Below are 21,345 nucleotides of genomic sequence, written 5' to 3' on the forward strand. Positions count from 1 at the left end.
TGGGTCAAGAATGACCTGGTATTTGATGGTGCTCAGTTATGATTCCAGTCAACAAGTATCTACAGCTCAAAAAGACACGACTGCAGTGCACCCCCTGCAGACTTAGCTGAATGAAAAGCCAGTTGATGGATCCTAAACTGCTCTCTGATGACTGCAGTGACCTCTCCCGATTATAGCTGAGGTATGTTGACAGGCGGCAGTCCATATTGCCCCTGTGATCTCTGTTTTATACAGAGACAGGGCAGACAAATTGCCGGGCTTCTGGGTGGGGGTCCTCTGGGCTCCCAGACGGGGCAAGGCCTCTGGCAGAATGGATGGGGATAGGAGCAATAAGCCGTAGTGCTGCCCCGAGCACACCGCACCTCCCCCTGCCAGCCACCCGCATGCACCACGCAGCACTGTGGTGGTGATTTAAAGGGCTTGGGGCTCTTGCTGCTGTTGCAGCAGCAGTGGTGGCAGCCAGAAGCCCTGGGTCCTTTTGAATCACCCTGCCCTGGGGCAACTGCCCCCTTTGCCCCCCTCCTGTCAGTGGGCCTGTCTGGACAGAGGACGTCAGTGCTGTGCAGCACTAATTCATACTATTAGAAAATGGGTGGTGCTCCTGAATTGTGTAAGGGACCTGATCCATGTTCACTTGACTGGCAGCCTCTCTCTGCAGAGAACTGAATGCCCTCCAGGTTTTACTCTAAAGGAGATTTAGTAGCAGGGGAACTAGTGACAGGACACGTCGTAGAAGTTGGAGATAGACGTGACCAATCCACCCACATTTCTTTCAAAGACACAAAAATCTCTTCCTACTTCCTTTTGCTCATTCGCACACCCCATATGCCAGGGTGATGTGGGGGGCACATGCCCCCCCAATACTATGGGAGGGGCAAGAGGCCAGAACCTTGAGGCAGCCCGGGGGCTCACCAGAACCTTCACCTGCAGCAAGGGTCAGGCCCCCCAGCACTCATCAGCAGTGTCTGGGGGAAGCAGAGTGATGCCGCCACAGCTGGTTCCACTCCCATGCTCCCAGCTATATACTCTGGGGAGAGGATGAGACCATCCCCCACACTTACCAGCAGCAGAAAGCAGAGCAAGACATCCAGGACCTTGGGGCTGTGCTGCTCTGCTTTCCCCACCACGGCCCGTGAGTGCAGAGAGGTGGGGGCAACCTCTTCTGCTAGCACCAGGCCCCTACTAATGCCCTGAGCTGCACTACTCAGGATAGGAATCTTGGGGGAAAAGGCAGAGGAGGGCAGGAAAGAGGGATGGGAAGAGGCAGGCCCTAGGGGAAGCCGCCCCAGCCCCCTTCCTCAAGTAAGGGTGGCACGGGAAAGAGTCATGTAGGAGGGCTCACGTGGCCCGCTGCTAAGCTCTGTCCACTTCTGATGGGGAGGACTTTCCCTGCACTGAACAGGAGGGGGTTAACTCAGCCCTAAGAGCTGAGGAGGCCACACCCCCTTTATCTTACTGAGCATGCTCAGGCTGCTATAAAAGAGAGCAGCTCCACTCCGTTGGGGCTGGCAGTGGGAGGGAGAGGACATGCGAGGCCAGCTCCCTGCAAGACCCAGTGACTGCCCAAACGCCGAGATGCTACCACGCAGGCGGGGAGTCCTGGCACATCTAGAGATTGCCCAGGTTCCAGATGCAAGTGGAGGCAGCCAGATCCCAGAGGAAGAGGGGAACCAGAGAGCCACCAGCGAGTGAAGATGTTGGGAGCAGCCCACAGATGGTGACGACCTCAGGGTGAGTGAGCTGCTGTCGGAGAGTCAGAGTGTTGCAGTTGGAATTGCCCCGCTGACTCAGTGGCTACAGTGGGGCCCTGGGCTGGGGTCCAGTGGAGTGGGAGGGCCTGGACCCCCCTTCCAGAGAGAGATAAATCTTTCCCCTATCTACTGCCCTTTAAATAGACCCTCCACATTGGGACATGTGGGGCCTATTGAATGGTGCTGCTCTGCCAAAAGAGGCTAGATATAGATTCTGAGCGGGACTAGAGGGAAGGAACAGACAGACTTTGGTGTGAGATTAGAACCATTGGCTGGGGAGAAATGGGGTGAATACATGCGTGACAGGCGCGAGGTGGGCACCTTCACCCCACCCTGGACGGGGTTTTTACCTCAGCTCTGTGACACCACTTCTCACCTATTAAATGTTCCCATCCCCACATGAGGTGCCCAGTTCAGTGCCCCACCTTATGCCTCCGATATTTTCTGCCCATAGTGTTTGCCAAATAAACTTCCTCCCTTCCCATTATTTGTGGTGAGTCTCATAGGCTATGTCTATACTGCACCCATTGTGCGCAAGAAATATACAAATGAGGCTAAGCATGGAACATCACTGAGCCTCATTTGCATAATTAATGAGCACCCGCTTTTTGCGCAAGAGGCTTTTGCGCAAAAAGGAGTCGTCTACACGGCTCCTTTTTGCGCAAAACACCCATCTTGCTCAAGAGCCGTTTTTCTGGAAAAAAAATTCAGAATAACGGCTCTTGCGAAAGAGGGTTTTTTTTGCATAAAAAGTGGGTGCGCATTAATTATGCAAATGAGGCTTGGTGATATTCCACGTGTAGCCTCATTTGCATCTTTCCTGTGCAAAATGTGTGCAGTAAAGACATAGCCATAGAGTAACAGTGGAAAGCTATCTGCTCCTGCTTTGGGCCTGTCTAATCACATGAGGAGCTCTCTGATAGACAACTCACAGGTATGGGAAGTGCCACCCATCCCGGGACACTGATAAGTAAAACTATTCACAGTTAATGCACTTCCACCTCCACCTCCATAGGCACCATCATTCTCTCGCCATGAGATGGAATGGGAGAAAATAATGTCACAGCAGGTTGCCTTACCAAAAAGTGCCAGTAGGGACTGGAGAGCAAATTGCATGGTCCTCCTATTAGCTTGTTTCCCAGTTTTCAGTATCACCTCCTCCTGCCCAACTTCACAAAGGTCAAAGCCTGCAGGAGAACATAGAGCAGAAAGCCATTTTTCACCCAAAGATTGTTAACCTTGAACAGGTCCCAGTAAGTTACTGCTGCTTTGTATGATCCAGGGCTATCAATTAATCACAGACAACTCATGCTATTAGCTAAAACAAATCATTGTGATTTTAAAAATGAGTCCCAACTAATCACAGTTTCTATCACACAGTTAAACATTTTGGATGTTTTTCTACATTTTCAAATACTTGGATTTCAGTTACAACACAAAATAGAAGGGGTACACTGCTCACTTTCAATTATTATTTAACTTACAAATGTAGATTTTGTTGTTGTTGCCGAGCTGCATTCAAAAACAAAATAATCTGAAACTTTAGAGCCTACAAGTTTACTCAGTCCTACTTTTTGACCAGCCAATCGCTAACACTAACAAAGTGTTGTTGATATTTATAATAGAAGATGTAAGCAATTAGTCGAGTCAATACACGACTTGTCGCTTATCTCTTCCTTCTCCCCCGCCACTGCCTCTGTATCTGACTTTTGCTACATTTCAAAGGCAGAAGTGCCACAGTTCCATGATGGAAATTCCATCGACTACCTGATTAGCTCATTAATCAAAATTCAACGTCCCTAATGTACAATAGATAATTCTGTTGTCTTCTTATTTACAATGTTACCTGAAGGTGAGAACAAGCATTTGCATGGCATTTTTTAGCCAATTTTTGAAGGGACTGATGAGCCAGATATGCTAAACATTCGTATGCCCCTTTGTACTTTGGCTACCATTCCAGAGGACATGCTGCCATGCTGATGCCACTTGTTAAAAAATATTGTGTTAATTAAATCTGTGACTGAATTCCCTGGGGGGAGAACTGTATGTCTCTTGCTCTGTTTATCCACATTCTGCTAGATATTTAATGATATAGCAATCTCAGGGGATGTCCCAGAACATGTTTTAAGAAAACTTTCTCTGCAGATTTGACAAAATGAAAAGAAGGTACCACTGTGAGATTTTTAAAGACAGGTATAGTATTTGACACAAGTTTTAAGAATCTGAAGTGCCTTACAAAATCTGAGAGGGAGGACATATGGAGCGTCCTTTTAGAGGCCTTAAAAGGGCAATACTCTGATAAGGGAACCCGAATCACCAGAAAAGAAAATCAAATATACTGCTAGTGGCATCCGACTCTGAGATGAAAATGAACACGTGTCAGTCTGCTCTGCTTTGCTTGTGACAGGGCAGAACCCATCGTCAGCATGGACACATGTGCCATGGAATGGTGGTGCAAGCATAAAGGGACATATGAATCTTTAGCACATCTGGCACGTAAATATCTTGCCATGCTGGCTACAACTGTGTCATGTAAACACCTGTTTTCATTTTCAGGTGACATTGTGAACAGGAAGTGGGCAGCATTATCTCCTGCAAATGTAAACAAACTAGTATGACTCAGCAACTAGCTGAACGAGAAGCAGAGTGGAATTCTACTTCTACACTAAAACTTGCAATGGGGGGAAAGGAAAAATAGTATTTTGCCTTTTATGCAGCAAGTATTTGTAATCAAATATAAAGTGAGCCCTGTGTACTTTCAATTCTGTGTTGTAATTTAAATTAATATATTTGAAAATGTAGAAAACATTATTGTATTATTGCTTAACAGTGTGATTAATTGCAATTCATTTTTTTAATCACTTGACAGCCCTAGGACAACTCTTAGGAAGCAAAGAGACACCAGGAGCTTGCAGTGGCCTCACTTGGTGCTTTCTCATCTGTGCCAATGTGCTGTGGTTGCCCTGTTAGCATTTATATGTCTATTCCAGTAAGTCCCACTCTCGACTGGGGTTTTATTGTGCTTGGTGCTGTACAAACACATGGGCAGAGACAGGCCCTGCCCTGAGGAGCTCACCTGAGTAGGATGGAGGGAAAGAGGCCAGATGTGCTTATTTCTGTGTTAGATACACATATTAGCAAATGTTTCCCTGGTATCTATAAACAGAGTCAGTGCCAGTTTTGCCCTATAATATATGGAGATATACCTATCTCATAGAACTGGAGGGGACCTTGAGAGGTCATGGAGCCCCAGTCCTCTGCCCTCACAGCAGGACCAAGCACCATCCCTGACAGATTTGCCCGAGACCCCCTAAATGGCCCCCTCAGGGATTGAGCTCACAACCCTGGCTTTAGCAGGCCAGTGCTCAAACCACTGAGCTACCCTTCCCCCCATGAGCCCCTTTGGCCATCACTAGCTGATTGCTTAGGGGGGTGGTAGCAGCAGTGGTTCTACGGGGAAGGCAATGGCCCTGGGCTCTATTTAGGGAGAGTTTGGGACAGTCCAGAGAAGCTACAAGAAGCTGATGTATGGAAGGATGAGACTGAAGGGAAGACGGGGAGGCGATGCCTTAATTTTGTCTTCTCTCCACTTCATTTCCTGACAGTGGTACCCTTTCATTAGCTATCTATAATATAATATATGGAGATATACCTAAACATATCTCATAAAGCTGGAAGGAACCTTGAGAGGCCATCAAGTCCAGTCCCCTGCCCTCACAGCAGGACCAAGCACCATCCCTGACAGATTTGCCCCAGACCCCTAAATGGCCCTCTCAAGGACTGAACTCACAACCCTGGCTTTAGAAGGCCAGTGCTCAAACCACTGAGCTATCCCCTCTCCTACTTGCATACCCTTGCCAGCGTGAGAGGCCAATGAAAAACTGGACTGCTCTTAAAATAAATCAGAGTTTGCCAATTGAAGACAACATAACCTGGGTCCTGCTGGGAGGGAGAGGAGGAAGAAAGGTTGGTTCTCCAGGCAGCAAACATGCTCACAGTAACCAGAGAAGGAGCCATTGGCCAAGTAATGAGCAGCCTGGCCATCATCTTCTACATGCCCAACAAAGTACGCAGTGAATGTGCTTGTGAAGTGTAAGGTGTCAGATGGACACACCAGAGAGCAGCAATAAACAAGGAAACATCTTCCTACCTAAGGCTGCCAGAAACTCATGGCAGCCAGGCAGCCTCCAAAGCTGCACACTGATGGAGACCTGGATCGGTGCAGCGGGGAAATCCTGCTCCTTTTCTCCTGCTTGGAGTTGAACCAAGACCTGATGTAGCTGAGGATGACAGATCAAACATCAGCCCTTCCATACCAACGCATTCACCTCCTGGTTGACATTCCCAGCCTGTGGGTCACACCTCCCCTGGATAATCACTAATATGCTGCAGGCAAGGTGCTGCCTGTCCCTGTGAAGAGGTGCCCAGACAGCAGTCAGACTCTGCCTAGAGGGAGCAGCCCTACAACTGGCTGGATTAGCGCTGGGAAGACTCCAGAGGGACAGGTGATCCTGTGAGGTAAGCTGGAGTGGGGCTGTGGCCAGAAAAAGAAGGGCAGGAGGAAAGCAGTGGACAAAAACTGCAGGAAAACAGAAAAGCAGGAGATGCTTAGTGGCTGCTCATGGCCACTTAAAGGCCATTCCATAAATGGGCCATTTGACCAGGCGTGCATGAAGCCAAAGCCAGGAATGCTTCAGGTGCCCTAAACAAGACAAAGTCTGTCATGTAAAACAGACCAAGTTTTCCCTAACGTTCCCAGGACCTCCTGGGGAGCAGTTTGTCAGCTGACTCCAAGAGACAGGAGTGTTCGGGTGGGAGCAAAGCACTTGGTTACCAAAACATAAGCTGGGTCCCCTCCTCACCCCCTCCCCCCCACACACAAAGGGGAAAGCCTGGCTGGGGAGAAGGGGCAAGGATGAAATCCCACATCTGGCCTGACCAATATTACGCCTGCAACAAAAGCCCAACACCCGTGTCCTTTCTCCCCATTGGCAGTAATTAAGCAAATCCCAGGTTTAAAGATTTGATGACAATTAAATTGTACCCCAGGGACATGGGGCTGAAAAGTTTTCCAGAGCTTTCGACTCTGCAGAGGAGTAATGTTCCCTGGTGTGTGTGGTACTCACCATTCCCACCATATTTTTAACAGCCTTCGGAGAGCAGAAAGGAGAGAAGGAGAGAAAGCGAACATGGGTTATTCTGCATGAGGAAGTGAGCATGGTTGCAGTAGCTCATCACAAGCCAGCCCCCTCCTGCAAGATGCACAGCACAGAGCAGGAGACGGGACAATGAAGGCTGAGCAGGCAGCGAAGGGACCAAACAACCAGGAGTAGGCAGCAGGAATTGGGAAGTCCCTAGGTTTTAAAAACCAGAGCTGGCACCTCACAGGCAGCTCCCAGCCTGCCAGGGAGGAGGTGAGCTCCAGAATGATCCATCTCTGGGCAGGAGTTGGGACATAAACGCCCTTACTCTGGTTTCCTTTCATCTGATGCCATCTACACTCCTTGGCTTTCCCACTGCATGTGCAAATGAGATTCTGGCCTTAGCTCTTCCATAAAAAATACACACAAACAGCCCCGAGAGAAGGGAGCAGGCTCAGTGCTTTGCTGCTTCACTGTTCCCAGGAACACTTCCCCTCCTCAGACGCTACAGTGATCACAAGTCAGGGACGAAGGCATGTGCATTACAGCAGCCTTGCAATCCAATGTTTCCCCCAAGAGAAGCCTTAGAATGGTGCAGTGCCATGTGGCTCCCAAGCCAAACTCTGAGCCCTTTAAGAGAGGAGGCCAGATGCTGCAGTGGGGACTCTTTGTGCTCTTTCAAATGCTGGATCTGTGCCTCTACAATTACGCAACCCAACTGAGGAGCTGCGCAACTCACACACAAAGCAGCTTCTCCCAACATGGGTGACCTCTGAACACGCAGGAGACTGGATGGAGCAGTCAGTCACCCAGTGGCAGTTTTGCAGGCCAGGTCATGCTGACCTGTGCAAAGTAGAAGCCATTGTTTCCTGAATGCTAATGAATGCTCCATATTTAGATAGCTCATCCTCCCAACCCCCACACAGAGAGGCTCACTGGCCTCAGTCACAGACAGGTCTCAGCACCACAAGGTGCTAGTGAAAATGCCATGACTTGAGCCCAGAGGATGGTAACAATGGAATGTGGCCCAGGCAAGACAGCGAGAGGAGGGACCCAACATTCTTGACCCAGATAGGCAGGTAGGGGAAGTAGCATTACAAACTGGCCACCTTCCTCTCAGATAGCGGGTGGCAGTATGGGTCTGGGGTTTGCATTTCAAAGAGCCTGCCTGCCATCAGCCCGTCTGGGAGCATGGTGCCTGCCATGTGTTCACATTCATTCAAAGTCCCAGGCAATGCCAGGTGTCCTTAAGGGCAAGGGATTATAGAAGCACTTCAGAGAACAGGCCCTGGTCCATCCACACTGCAGGCACAAGCCAGGACTGGGAAGGAAGTAATGTCAGTAGCCTGTGGTTTTCATAACACCGTAGGATTGGGAGGGACCTCAGGAGATCTAGTCCTGTCCCCTGCACTCCAGGCAGGACTAGACCATTCCTAGCAGGTGTTTTAAACGAAGATTTTCACTCCTTGGAACAAACCAATCCCTAGACATTTGCATGGACTGAAGAGAAGGAAAAGCTGGGCTGAACCACCTTCATTTCCAACCACTGCAATTCCTGTGCAAAGAGAAAGCTGCCTGGGGTCTGGCCTGCACAAGAACATCAGAAACAAGAACATGCAGAAACAAGACAGCATCTCTTTTCATATTTGCTGCAGAATACAGCGGGGAAATGGTGAGTAAATCTTTCGTTAGCTGCATGCAGCCATCAGCAGAAATGTCTGCTTTTCCTGAGTGATTTAATTGTCTGAGGCAAGGACACAAGCAAGGAACAGTCACATCGGTGGTTTTATGGAGAACGTTGGATTGTTGTCCTTCAATCCACCTGCTCCATTTACTCCAGGCATCCCTCTTATTGGCTATCTGCACAGCTGCTGCACTGGCAGCGTGATTCCTGCACAGGGACTCTCGGCCTGACAATCCAAAGGAAGCCATTGCTGAGCTACAGGGGGAATGTAGGGCAGGGAGGGCCTGGGTCCCAGCTGCCCACTGATGTATTTCTCCAGAAAAACTGACACTGGTGGTCAGGTAAGTATCTGTGCAAGGCAGGAGACAGCGAGCCACATGCCTGTTCCCAATTTATCCTACACCCGCCTCCCTCTGGGGGCAGACAAAAGGCCCAGTCTGAAATGCACTCCAGAGAGGGAGGAATGTGCTGAAGCATGCCAGCCACGCAGGGCGCACAACAGAGAGCTGGGTCAGGATGGCAGAGTAAGGCAGGCTGGGCTAGCAAAAGTCACGGAGCCACAGGCCGCACTGTGTTCCCACATGACAGCGGATGTTATTGAGCCTGGAAACGTGTCTGCAGAGCTGCGAGTTGTCAACAAGTAACAGCAAAGTCTTGAGAAACTACACCGCACTAAGCATTAGGGAGTGCCCTGAAGGGAACAGCTCAGTACACACTCTTATGGTAATTGGCTGATTTAGACCTAACCAAGTGTTTCCATCCCACAGTGCTACGATTCCTTCTTCCTCAGCTGTACCATACAGCACGGCTGGGTGCACATCTCACACTCTGTTCTGTCGCTGAGCCGTGATGTCTAGCAATGTACCTGCCCCCATTTGCCATGCAGTTACTCACTCACACAAGCAGACAACAGAATCAGCATTTGAGCTTCGGGCACAAAAGCCCCCTGTCTGATACAAAGCAATTCAAGTTCTAGACTCCTTTGTCCCGGGAACAAGGATTTGAAGCATGGTGTCACCACCCTACTCACCCGGTTAATAAGCTGTTCTCCCGTCTCTGAAGCAGTGATAAGTTTGCAAAGTGCCTGAAGTGCTGGGTTAGGCAAACCTGAAAAATACCAGAAACCGTAAAGTCTGTTCAAACATGCCACTCAACTTATAGAGAGAAACATCCCAAAGAGACACTGGGCCCAGCTTTCCAAGCTAACGAGGGCTCCTGAGAGGGCCTATAAGGATTTCACAAGCTTTATGCCTAATGAGCTAATTCCCCTCTAGGAGCAGAGATAGAGGAACAATAACACCTGGGTTCTGAGGTACAGTAAACTTCTGATAATCCGGCACCTTTAGGACCCAGGGGGTGCCAGATGATCAGATATGCTGGACTATCGGAACGGGGGGCTATGAGGGGTCTAGGGTGGTGTGGGGCGGATGCCACCCCAGACCTCTCATAGCCCCCCCTTCTGATAGTCCGGTTCTACCCCAGGCGTCCCCGATTCAGCCACTGCTAGTCAGTTTCAGCAGCAGCTGAATCGGGACGCCTGCGGCAGAGTGGCTGGGGTGCTGCCGGGTTGGTCCCACAGCGCTAAGGAGCGGCGCTACCGGACCAAACTGGCAGCACCTCAGCTGCTCTGTCCCAGGCGACCCCAAGTCAGCCGCTGGTCAGTTTCAGCAGCGGCTGAATCAAGGAAGCCGGTTGCAGAGCACCTCCAATGGTCCGGCTGCCTGGAGCACTTCCGGGTTCCTGATGGTGCCGGACCATCAGGAGTGCCGGATCAATGGAGTTTTACTGTACTGGGATCAATGGGAAACGAATGGGATCTGTGGCTGAAACAGCCATATTCTCACTGCAATTCTTGCTCTAGGGCTGTGCTAGTCTTATCCTCAAGTCGCATTCCATGTTACTTAGTCACTGTAAAAACACAGAACACCCAAAGAGCTGCAAGATTTCCCACTCCTCCCTTCCAAGAGACAGCAGATGGATGAGAATTTGCTAAGGCAGACAATGCCAGAGCCTCTGTAGCCTGCTCCTTACCAAGAAGGGACTGGATGGTGGTGCTGCACTGCTGTAGCCGTTCCCCAGGGTCGGCGGTTGGGAAGAACACTGCAGCTGGAAGACCACTAGCGGGAGGGTCAAGTCGAAACCCCACAGCAGTGAGTAGCGCTTGCCAGCCTGGAATACCGCCAACTTTATTCTCCACACTCTGCTGAGAGGTGTACATGGAATTGTGCTGCCCATTCTGGATTCGCTGCAGTGACTTCTCCACCTCCAAAGCAAAAGACTGCATTAGCTTATTCTGCATGAAGTCTGTCAGTACCCTTTTCCTCTTTGTGCAGTGTCTGGAGCAGGAAGACAACTGAGGTCATGGAGTAGGCTGAGTGACAGACTATTCGGCAATCAGCGTCAGACACGAGGAATTTAAAAACTAGGACTCTCTGGTCTGGCAACATCTGTGGTCCAACAGGACTATGGATGTTCCTGGGCCAGAGGGCCCTAGTAGCTGAGAGTAGGGCACAGGAGGGCTTGTGGCTGGAAGCCCTTCTGGGTTGATGGCGCTGGGGCCAGTACTCCAGCTGGGCACGGATGACAGTCCCAGTGAAGCCAGTGGCAGCCTGGCCAGGGCCAGGAGTCCCGCTGGTGCTGGCAGCCCTGCCAGGTAACAGTGCCAAGGCCAGTAGCCCAGCCAGGGATGACAGATGCAGTGGGGCCAGTGGCAGTGCAGCTGTGAGCCCATTTTCCAGCCTATCCTCCAGGGACGATTTCCTGAGAGCCAGGTGGCTGTATTTCTCCCAACCAGAATCGCTGAGATAAACCTGCAAAAGCGACAAGGAGTCCTGTAGCACCTTACAGACTAACAGATGGATTGGAGCATAAGCTTTCGTGGGCAAAGACCCACTTTGTCAGATACATGCTACAGGACTCCTTGTCACTTTTGCAGATCCAGACTAACACGGCTACCCCTCTGATACTTGAGATAAATCTGGTGGATTTCAGTGTGGCATTTTCTGGTGAAGGCTGTCAACCAAACAGAATGTCCAGCATCACACAGCACTAGTTGGCAAGAAGGGAAGGACCCCAAGAGTCAGTTCTTCTGTCTAACAAACCTTGCTCTGTTCTAAACTGCAGTGTTCATTCTTGGCTCGAAGCCATCAGTCCTTATGGACTGTACAGAGAGGGTAGTCACCTGAATAGCAGCCAGGGAGACAGACTGTACAGTGTCTTCATTCTCACCTCCCTAATTCTTGCCTGGCTCACAGCACTTCTGTCATAGAAACAATTAACCTTAGTGACAATTGCATTTTCAAAGCACAGACCCACACAAAATCTAGGGAAGTTAGATGTTGTTCAACTGAATAATTGTGCAACTGCATCAAATCTTAGCAGTTACACAATTATTTGATGGACCCTGGGGACAGAGCCAGCAGCCAGTATGCTCCTGGCTCCGCTCCTAGGGAGCCCCCTGCCACCTTGTGCTGCTACCTCTGATACAGTAGAAGCAGCAACTTGGGGCAGTAGGCGGCAGCCGGTCCGTGAGGGGAGCTGGTTTAAAAAAATAAGCCCAGCCTTACTGCTTAATCGTTTAGACAACTATACGCTAGCATCCCTAGCACAAACAAGCTAGCTCTGATGGGGCAATTTTATTCGTCATGAAAGCAAGGTGAATCTCTGCCTGGCATCCCATTCTTTTCCCAGAGACAGGGAATAACTGCAGGGATGACACATACTGAGGGAAGAGAAGGAGGGTTAGGAGTTTAGACTCCTGACATTAAATTGAAATGTTTCCCCACCCAATCAACATTCACCTCACGATAGACAATATCACCTTTCAGAAGTTAAGAGAAGGTGCCTGCCATGCTCCAAGGCAAGGACTCACATTTTGTGTCCATACATTTCAATGGAACTGTCTTATCTAGTTCACAGCATTGCCTTAGAAACAATTAACCTTGGTGACAATCGCATTTTTAAAGCACAGACACACAAAAACCAGCTGGGTCTGCTGTAGCTTTCAAAGCAAGACTGTGAGGATCTTCTCACTGCCTCTCTGAGTGTAAGGGATACTCTTAGGGCAGCCCTCTCTTGCTTACCAGGTGTAATAAGACTCGCAGGGCATCTCGTGCTCTATCCGGATGCTGCAGAATCTCTGTCAGGGCCTGTCCAATTAGCGAGGAAGGGCTGTTAAGCTTCACATCACTCCCTATGAGCATGAAGCCTGCAGGATTCAAAGGAAGAACTTCTTAGTCTCCTCTTGCTCCAGTAAAACTAATTCTCTGCTTCCCTCAAGCTAACAGGAATGAATTTCTCATTGCCTCTTGCTAAGTTATACGCCTAGCAGCAGCCTCCATGCCGCTCAATCCCAGGGACCTGACTTCTAGGGTGCCTCTAGAGTGCTCTCCCCCTGTATGAAATCAATACTGTTCTCCTGTTTACACATGTGGAAAAATGTTGCAATTCAGAGAGACTTGTCCTACCATGTTCTTCATCTCTTTTGCAGGAGCTGAAATCAATAAGAGCTAAACACTGCCAGCAAACAACAGGACCCTGAAAATGGAGAGAACATAAGAACTGCCAGACTGGGTCAGACCAAAGGTCCATCTAGCTCAGTGTCCTGTCTGCCCACAGTAGCCAATGCCAGGTGCCCCAGAGGGAGTGAACACAACAGGGAATCATCAAATGACCCCTCCCCTGCCACCCATTCCCAGCGTCTGGCAAACAGAGGCTAGGGACATCATCCCTGTCCATCCTGGCTAATCGCCATTGATGAACTTAATCTCCGTGAATGTATCCAGTTCTTTTTTGAACCCTGTTAAAGTCCAGGCCTTCACAACATCCTCTGGCAAGGAGTTCCACAGGCAGATTGTGTGCTGCATAATGAAAAACTTCCTTTTATTTGTTTTAAACCTGTCACCTATTAATTTCATTTGGTGACCTGTAGTTCTTAGGTTATGGGAACAGGTAAATAGCTGCCCCTGTCTGGGAAAAGACATCTGCTTTGCCCAGGCTGCTGGCTTGTGTGCCATGCAAATATCTGACTCCCCCATGGCAGTATAAGGAACTCTTCCTCTTCCCCTATTCATTACAGCTGCACAGGCATGTGCTTACCTATACTGTGAATATTATTTCTGTTTGAAATATCAGTACTCTCAAGGGAAGCATGAGGGTGGAGGCTTTGCATATGGATTCAGGGGAGGAGCCTGTGAGCAACTGTCCCTGTGTGCCATTCCCTGCCTGCCTCCTGCTGGTAGTGGCACTGAGTGCCATGTCTGGTGTCATTTCTACTACACTTCTGGCAAGGGGATCTGCTCTGCAAAGCCATTCCATTTCTCCTCTTTCCTGCCAGGCTGCCACACTCCCTTAGAAGGAAAAAACAGGAAACTGAATTTTGGTGTCAACCCTACGCCCAACTTCCCCCTGGTTTTCCATGCATCAGCTGCTAACACTGGACTCAGTGAGACAAGACAGTTCCGCGTGGGTTTAATCCCAGGTGCTCAGGCTAGCCAGCAGCAACAAGCTCCCTGTCCTGGTAACAGTTTCCTGGCACTAGGGTTCTGCACGCAGCAGGTACCTGATCTCCAGCCCAGGTGGGCACATCAGGGACATGCTTGGGACACAGGCCCCGCTCTCAGGAAGGAGGATTTTTGCTGAGAAAAATATGCTGTATATTTAATTCCAGTTGGTACGTTGCTAGCCTCCGTGCCTTTCTCTTTCTGAATTTCCTTTGATACATCAAACCATTCCTGACTGGCACTGGGGCAGCGGGGATTGATCCTTCCACTGTTCTGCTTGTGGACTCCCACACACGTCAGCAGCCACCTCACCTGTGAGAGGGGCACAGGGACAAGTCTTGTCACGTCTCCTGGTGATTACACCTCTGCTGTTGCTGGCGCCGCCTCTTTAGGAAACATTACGCTTTCCTCCTCAGCATGGCTAGGGTTACCCCTCCCACACACAATGATCTAACCCAGGTGTGCAGAAGACACGAACTGAACGAGACTTCAGTTTTAGAGGAAAATGCTGCTGCCATAGGAATAGTGCCAGTGTTCCTACAAACTCTGGGAAAGCGTCAGCTCTCTGGAATTCTGGGATGTTCTTAGGGAGGCTCCAATCCTCACAGGCTCTAGCCAAGGTACAGCACACGGGGAATAGTCCCAGTTCCTTATGTCACATCGCTGAACTATTTAGCACATTTAATTTTAGAATGTTGAATTAAACACACACATCCTTGTCAGTGGATCACAGCACCGTTGTTGCGGTTCCATTCAAGAAACACCCTCCTCACCACCCATCTACTAGTGGGAATCAAATCTTTCTGCAGTACTGTGCTAGACACGGATCAATAAGAACAATGCCTCTGAGGCTGTAATCTGTAGGGAGAAAAGGAATCTTATCTCGTGTCAGTTGGGGATCCTGGGTAATTTCCTGCCTGCATGGCCCTTAGCATATCAGATCTTCCTAATGATTAAACCTGCCTGATGAGACAGGTGCACTTCATGCCATGAAAATTATGTCAAACACATGCTGTCCCCATGGTGTACACTGAAGAATGAGCGTCCCACTGGCCAGTCATTCAGCAACACTCAGTAGAGCAGAATCCGGCCCGATACACAGCTCCTGGCTGCTGCAAGGGCGCACAGTGTTACTTGTGCACCCTGCTGCTATCACAGCTCCTTGCTCAACACAAACAAATAGGTCTCACTGTTTTTCCACAAACCCTTTCCTGCTGATGTCGGAGAGCAGCCCCAAGAAGCAGACTCCTCCTACCTGCCCAGTTGGATGGATGGGAGAACTGCTTGCTGCTCTGCACGGTTTTCATGGCCTCGCCCAGGGCTGCGCTGGCTTTCATTCCGTTCAGGAGGGAGGCGTAGAAGGCATGCACAAACATTTTGGAAGCAGCCACAGGAACAGGCCAGAGTGACACCAGGACACACTGAGCCCCAGCAGCTAGGAATGCCCGAGTCAAGCCAACAACCCCATCAGCAGTGACTTTGTTGCTGGACTCTTGGTAGGAGCCAAGAACTACTAATTTGACAGGAAGCCGCAGATCCAGAATGTCAGCTGCTGTGAGCAGGAACTCCTGGAGAGGAGGGCAATCTGAGATACTCTCCACGTCACTGGCATCATCCTGCATCCGGAGGGATTCTGGAATTGTGTAGGGATTCCCGAAGGAGCTCTTGCTACTGGCTGGGTTGCTATCAGCATTGGGCGTTAGGACCAATGCCGCCAGCTTCCAGGACACATGGGTTGCAAAATGGACACACTCTGCCTGAGTTAGTGCGCTCATGACTCTCTCTTTTGTTGCCACATTGCCAACCAGAGGTTGGCAGCCAAGTAATTCAGAAACCATATAGACCTCTTCTTCTGCAGAGGGCATAGGTCCCCAAAGCCATCTGTCCATTACTGCAGCAGGGAGTTTGGGATTTCCTATGACAGCTGCCATTGAAGTAGAACTGGAGTTAGCAGGAGCATTCTTCCTCAAAAGGGACTAGAAAGAGAGAGAGAAAACCAGGGTCAAAGAACTCTCGGTTGAAGCCATGGCCCTGCAAACATGCTGCCTCCCTGCAGGAGGGTATGGAGCGGCCTGGGCTCTGTCATAGGGAGGGGTTTTTATCATTACAACAATGCTTTGCATTGCTTTAGCACCTTCCATCCAAGCTGTACTCCTTTACATACCAGCTCCATGTGGTGGGGGGTAGCATTACTATTTCCTTCTTTGGAGAGAGGAAATGGATCCACAGAGAAGGAAAGTGACTTATCCAAGATCACTCTGGAGGTTTGTGGCAAAGCCAGTAATATTAACTAAATCTCTATTCCCAGACTCCTGCTGCAACCACAAGCCCATGTTTCCTCCTCAGACCAGTCGCTCTGTGCAGCATCCCGGTAGTTAATTCTCTGGTCTGGTTTTGGTGTGCTCTGGAAATAGGGATTGCACAGCATGAAAAGGTCACTTACCTCGTACAGTAACTGGAGTTCTTACAGATCTGTGTCCATTTGAGTGGTCCATGTGCATGTCCGTGCACTCCTGACTGGAGATTCCCATAGCAGTGTCCCTGGGTCAACGTCTGCTCTAGACACCTTGTGCCCCGATCTGCAGGGAGCTAGGGAGAGGTGGACTTGCCACCACTCCTAATCCTTCTCAAGCATGAAAGCGGAAAGAGTCAGACTCCAAGAGAGAGAGCACCCATGTCGAAGAACTCCTACTGCTGTACAAGGTAAGTAACCATCTTTGAGTAACATCCCTGGGGGTGCTCCAGGGCAGGAGACTTCTGAAAGTTACTTTCCTCATGAGGAAGGGGCCAAGGAGGTGGATTCAGTTCAGATCGCAGAAGAGCCCTGCCGAAAGCCATGTGATTGCATCCAGAGCTGATAAGAGTGCACTGTTGGGAGAACGTGCCCAGAAGCAGGTGGCTGCCCTGCAGATGTCTGGATAGGTATCAACAGGGCTGCTGTGGCAAATTGAATCCTGGTGAAATGAGCAATGACACTTGTAGGGGGAAGCAAGGAGTGGACGTGTCAACACTGTGTCATGATGAAACACTGGTGGGTATACTGTGTGTGGTAATGGCTAAGAGGAACACAGTCTTAAGGGACAGATGATGGAGGGAACAATTCAACACAAGTTCAAATGGGGGTTGCCTCAAGGCACTGAAGACCAAGTTGAGGTCTGATGGAATTGCTTATTTGATAGGAGGGAAGACGCTGAAGAATACTTTCATGAACCTTGCTGTGATTGGGCAAGTGAAAACTGAAAACCAAAAACCCTTGGTGAACACTGATGGAACTCAATGATCATTCTAGTTTTTAAATTGAGAAGGTTATTGAGACTGGACCCAAGAGAAGGTTCAGATCAGAAATTGCACCAAATCTGGAAGCATTTCCACTTCTGCAGGTAAATTTTCTTTAGTGTAGGTTTTCTGATATGTTGAAGTATTGTTTGTACCTTCAGGGAGCAGTCGTGTTCTACACCACGTAGCCATTTAGTAGCTACATTTTAAGATGAAAGGCTAGAACACAGGTGGGGAACCTTTTTGGTTTGGCGGCCACTGACCCACAGAAAAAATAAGTCAGGAGCCACACTCACGTGAGAAGAAAAAAAAAACCCCAAAACCAAAAACCCCTCACTGATGTGGTCCCCCATTGAGAAAGACATTCCCTACATTCCCCTCATATATCAGAGCTTAGGAAAGTCCAATCTAGTAGATTTTGTGTGCTCCAGCACTGCAGTGGGGCAGTGGGAGTGCTGGAGAGCCAGCGTGGGCTCCCCACTGATGAGTGGGAAGCCCTGAGCCTCGGGGGCCAGATCCAGGCAAGCCGGGGGCTGCATCTGTCCCTTGGCCCTTAGGTTCTCCACCCCTGTGCTAGAAGATTTGTTAAGTAATCAATCCCAACTCCTGGGTCAGGAAATTCACTGTCAGGAAGGTGGAGAGGTAGTCACAGATAAGAGCAGACCAGCTCTGGGACCACACCTGCCTTGGCCACAACAATCCTCTGAGGATGGCTACTGATTTTTCTTGTTTCAATATGTTCCAGATCTTGAGCAGTAAAGGGACTTGGAGGATAAATATAAACCAAGATATAAGGTCAAGGAATGACTTGCTCCTCAGTGATGGATAAAATATTTTGCTGCTCTGTTGTCTACCATTATTCTAATCATGTAGCCCCTAATGTAGGGCAGGAAGTGTTGCAAATAGTGTCAATCAAAGTTAATGCAAGTGATTAACCAAATACAAATTAACTAGATTAAAAAACAGTCATGATTAATCACAGTTTTAACTGTATTGTTAAACAATAACAGAATACCAATTTAAGTTTATTATAAATATTTTGGATGATATTTTCAGATATATTGGTTTCAATTATAACAGAATAGATTGTGTACAATTCTTACTTTATATTATTTTTATTACAAAGATTTGTAATGTAAAAAAGACAGACAAAACAAATAATATTTTTCAGTTCATCTCATACAAGTCCACTCAGTCCTACTTTTCAGTAAGCCAATCACTAAGACAAATTTATGTACATTTGTGGAAGATAATACTGCCCATATCTTATTTGCAATGTCACCTGAAGTGAGACTAGATATGTGCATGGCACTGTTGTAGCCGGCATTGCAAGGTTTTTACATACTAGATATGCTAAACATTTGTATGCCCCTTCATTGTTTGCATGCACTATAGTTTTATATTGTTTTGTTTCTGAGTGAAGTTATGTACAAAAATAAAATTGTAAGTGCAATTTGTCAGTTGCCCTTTCCCAGTGAAGAGATTACACTCAGTACTTGTATGATGTAATTGAACAATACATTTCTTTTATTTTTTTTACCGTGCAAATATTTGTAATAAAGTGAGCACTGTATGCTTTGTAGTCTGTGTTGTAATTGAAAATGCAGAAAAACACCCAAAATATTATTCTTCAACAATGTGATGAAAATTGCAATTAACTGCATTTTTTAAGATCATGTCACAGCCCTGGAGGCAAGCATACCAATGCGCTGCGCAGTCAGTTGCTCTGGAGCAGAGGTGGCCAACCTGTGGCTCTGGTGCCACCTATGGCTCTTCTGAAGTTAATATATGGCTCCTTGCTCAGGCACCGACTCTGGGGCTATAGCTCCAGGTGCCAACTTTCCAGTGCTCAACTCCTGGCTCCATCTCCTTCCCCAGGCGTATTGCACCCTTGCACCTTCCCTTCTCCACAGAGCCTCCTGAGTGCCATGAAATAGCTGACTGCAGTGGGCAGGAAGCGCGCAGAAGGAAGAGGAGGCGCTGATTGGTGGGGCTGCTGGTGGACAAAAAATGCTGGAGACAGGAGAGGAGGCACCTGATTGGGACTACAGACAAATTACTGTAGCTCTTTGGCTATGTACATTGGTAAACTGTGGCTCCTTCTCAGGCTCAGGTTGGCCACACCTGATTTGGAGGATAGTCTCCTGGGGGGTCCATTGTCCCTGGGCTGCAAGACTCTTGGGATGTGCATCTCAGTCTATCTGAGAGGTACCTTCAGTAATGAGGTCTGCAGGAGCAGAAATCCTTTTGTGGCTCTTTCCACCAACTGAAACAGTCAAGTACTCTCTGAGGAACTGACACTTCTTTGCATTGACTGTGCTTGTCGAGGGGATAGACTGTTCTCAGATAGGCCTCAATATATTAAGACTGTAATCTTGCCAAGGGTGTTACAAAGATTCAGGCTGCCATATGAGCCAGAAGTTGTAGGCAGGACCACACTGCAATTTGGGGGCTCTGAAACAGGGCTGGACATTGTGATAAATCTGTGTCTGGGCAGGTATACCCTGGCAGCAGAGGAATCCAGAGTAGCCCCAATGAAGTTTCTGCAACGAGTGGCTAGAGGGGTAGATTATTCTGCATGGAGGTGGAGGTTGAGAGAGTGGAAAAGAAACAGGGCATGACAGATTGCAATCTAAGCATCTGGAAATGAATGACCTTTCATGAGCCAGTCATCCAGGCAGGGGAAGATGGTTATTCTCATCTGGCAAAGAAGGGTTGTGGTGACCGACAGGACCTTGGCAAAGATTCTTAGGGTGGTGGAATGGCTGGAGGGTGGGACATGATACTGGTAGTGATCCCTCCCTACCATGAAATGTAGGACTTGTCTGTGTGAGGAGTGCATAGTAAAATAAAAATAAATATCCCGACGGCTGGAGGAAGTGACCCAGACTCCCAGATAGAGAGAACGAATTGCTGCTGTGGTTACAATTCTGAAGCGATGATCCTGGACAAAGTATTCAAAGTCCTGAGGTCCTGAATTGATCCCCACCCCTCACTGCTCTTAAGAGTCAGGAAATACCTGAAGCCTTTTCAGGTGAAGTCCAATGGAATGAGTTTGATCGCCCCATGATTAGGAGGGATCGTGTCTCCCGTCTCAAGAGATTCTTGTGAGACAGGTGCCTGAAGAAGGACAGGGCGGAGCATGAAGGAAATGGGCTGACCAGAACGGAAAAATCTGTGGAAATCACCTCCAGGCTCCATCTGTCTGAAGTGATGAGCTCCTCGGAAGGTAGAAAATAGGAAAGACAATCTCCATACGTGCGTAGGGTGGGGAGGTGCAGCGCAGAATCTGAAGTGGAAAGTAATTTGTGACCCTAGACCACTGTGTCAAAGTTGACCTTTTGAGGGCATGGCTGGTTGGGAGGTTGCTGTAAAGAAGGGCCCTTTCTTATGGAATCCAGGCTTCTTCTTAAGGGTTCCAGTCAATTGCATGGGTGGGTAGTGACTGGATGGAATCCCAGAGTCATCTGAGACCTGCTGTTGTTTTGTTTATGTCCCAGGGCTATAAATGCTGAGATCACAGTGTTGCCTGAGGATCTTTTGAGAGAACTGAGAGATCATCTGTGGTGCCACTAAACAACTTGTGTTCCACAAAAGCAATGTCTTTGACAGTATTTTGTACCTCATGGGAGAAGCCAGAGAATTGCACCTAGGAAGCTCAGTGTATGACTTCCGCCATAGCCACGGGCATGCAGCTCTGGTGAAACTGTTCTCTCTGATCTTGAGGCAAGTGTTCAGTAAAGGCTGAGAACACATTTGTGAAGACACTTTACCACTTGCTATTTGATTGCACCGAATTGCAAAGAAGCTAAGAAGTAAGCTCTTGTGATCAAAATGCTCCAGTTGCTTCAGCTCTTTGTCATACAGCATTGAAAGGAATCTGTATTGTCTGTTCCTCTAGTTTGCAACCTCAACGAGCAGATCGTTGTGTGTAGCCTGTGAGAAAAAACATTCTGAGCCTCTGGGTGGAACACAGCATTTTGTGTCAGTCC

General features: G+C 48.7%; 1 protein-coding gene across 10 annotated transcripts in view; it reads right to left on the reverse strand.

Moving 5' to 3' along the window:
* TTC28 (tetratricopeptide repeat domain 28) overlaps positions 1–21,345 on the reverse strand; it is a 590,183-nt gene that overhangs the window by 10,447 nt on the left and 558,391 nt on the right. For 9 of the 10 annotated variants that reach the window (XM_075898909.1, XM_075898911.1, XM_075898913.1 and 6 more), the window contains 7 exons: positions 15,333–16,053; positions 12,659–12,783; positions 10,608–10,839; positions 9,607–9,683; positions 6,878–6,901; positions 5,902–6,031; positions 2,831–2,938 (listed from right to left, as the gene is read on the reverse strand). In XM_075898909.1, the coding sequence (XP_075755024.1) occupies positions 2,831–2,938; positions 5,902–6,031; positions 6,878–6,901; positions 9,607–9,683; positions 10,608–10,839; positions 12,659–12,783; positions 15,333–16,053 (1,417 nt within the window). The remainder of the gene's footprint in view (positions 1–2,830; positions 2,939–5,901; positions 6,032–6,877; positions 6,902–9,606; positions 9,684–10,607; positions 10,840–12,658; positions 12,784–15,332; positions 16,054–21,345) is intronic. The other variant, XM_075898910.1, reaches the window with a different exon arrangement.

This window comes from Pelodiscus sinensis, chromosome 15 (assembly GCF_049634645.1).
Source record: "Pelodiscus sinensis isolate JC-2024 chromosome 15, ASM4963464v1, whole genome shotgun sequence".
Lineage (NCBI taxonomy): Eukaryota > Metazoa > Chordata > Testudines > Trionychidae > Pelodiscus > Pelodiscus sinensis.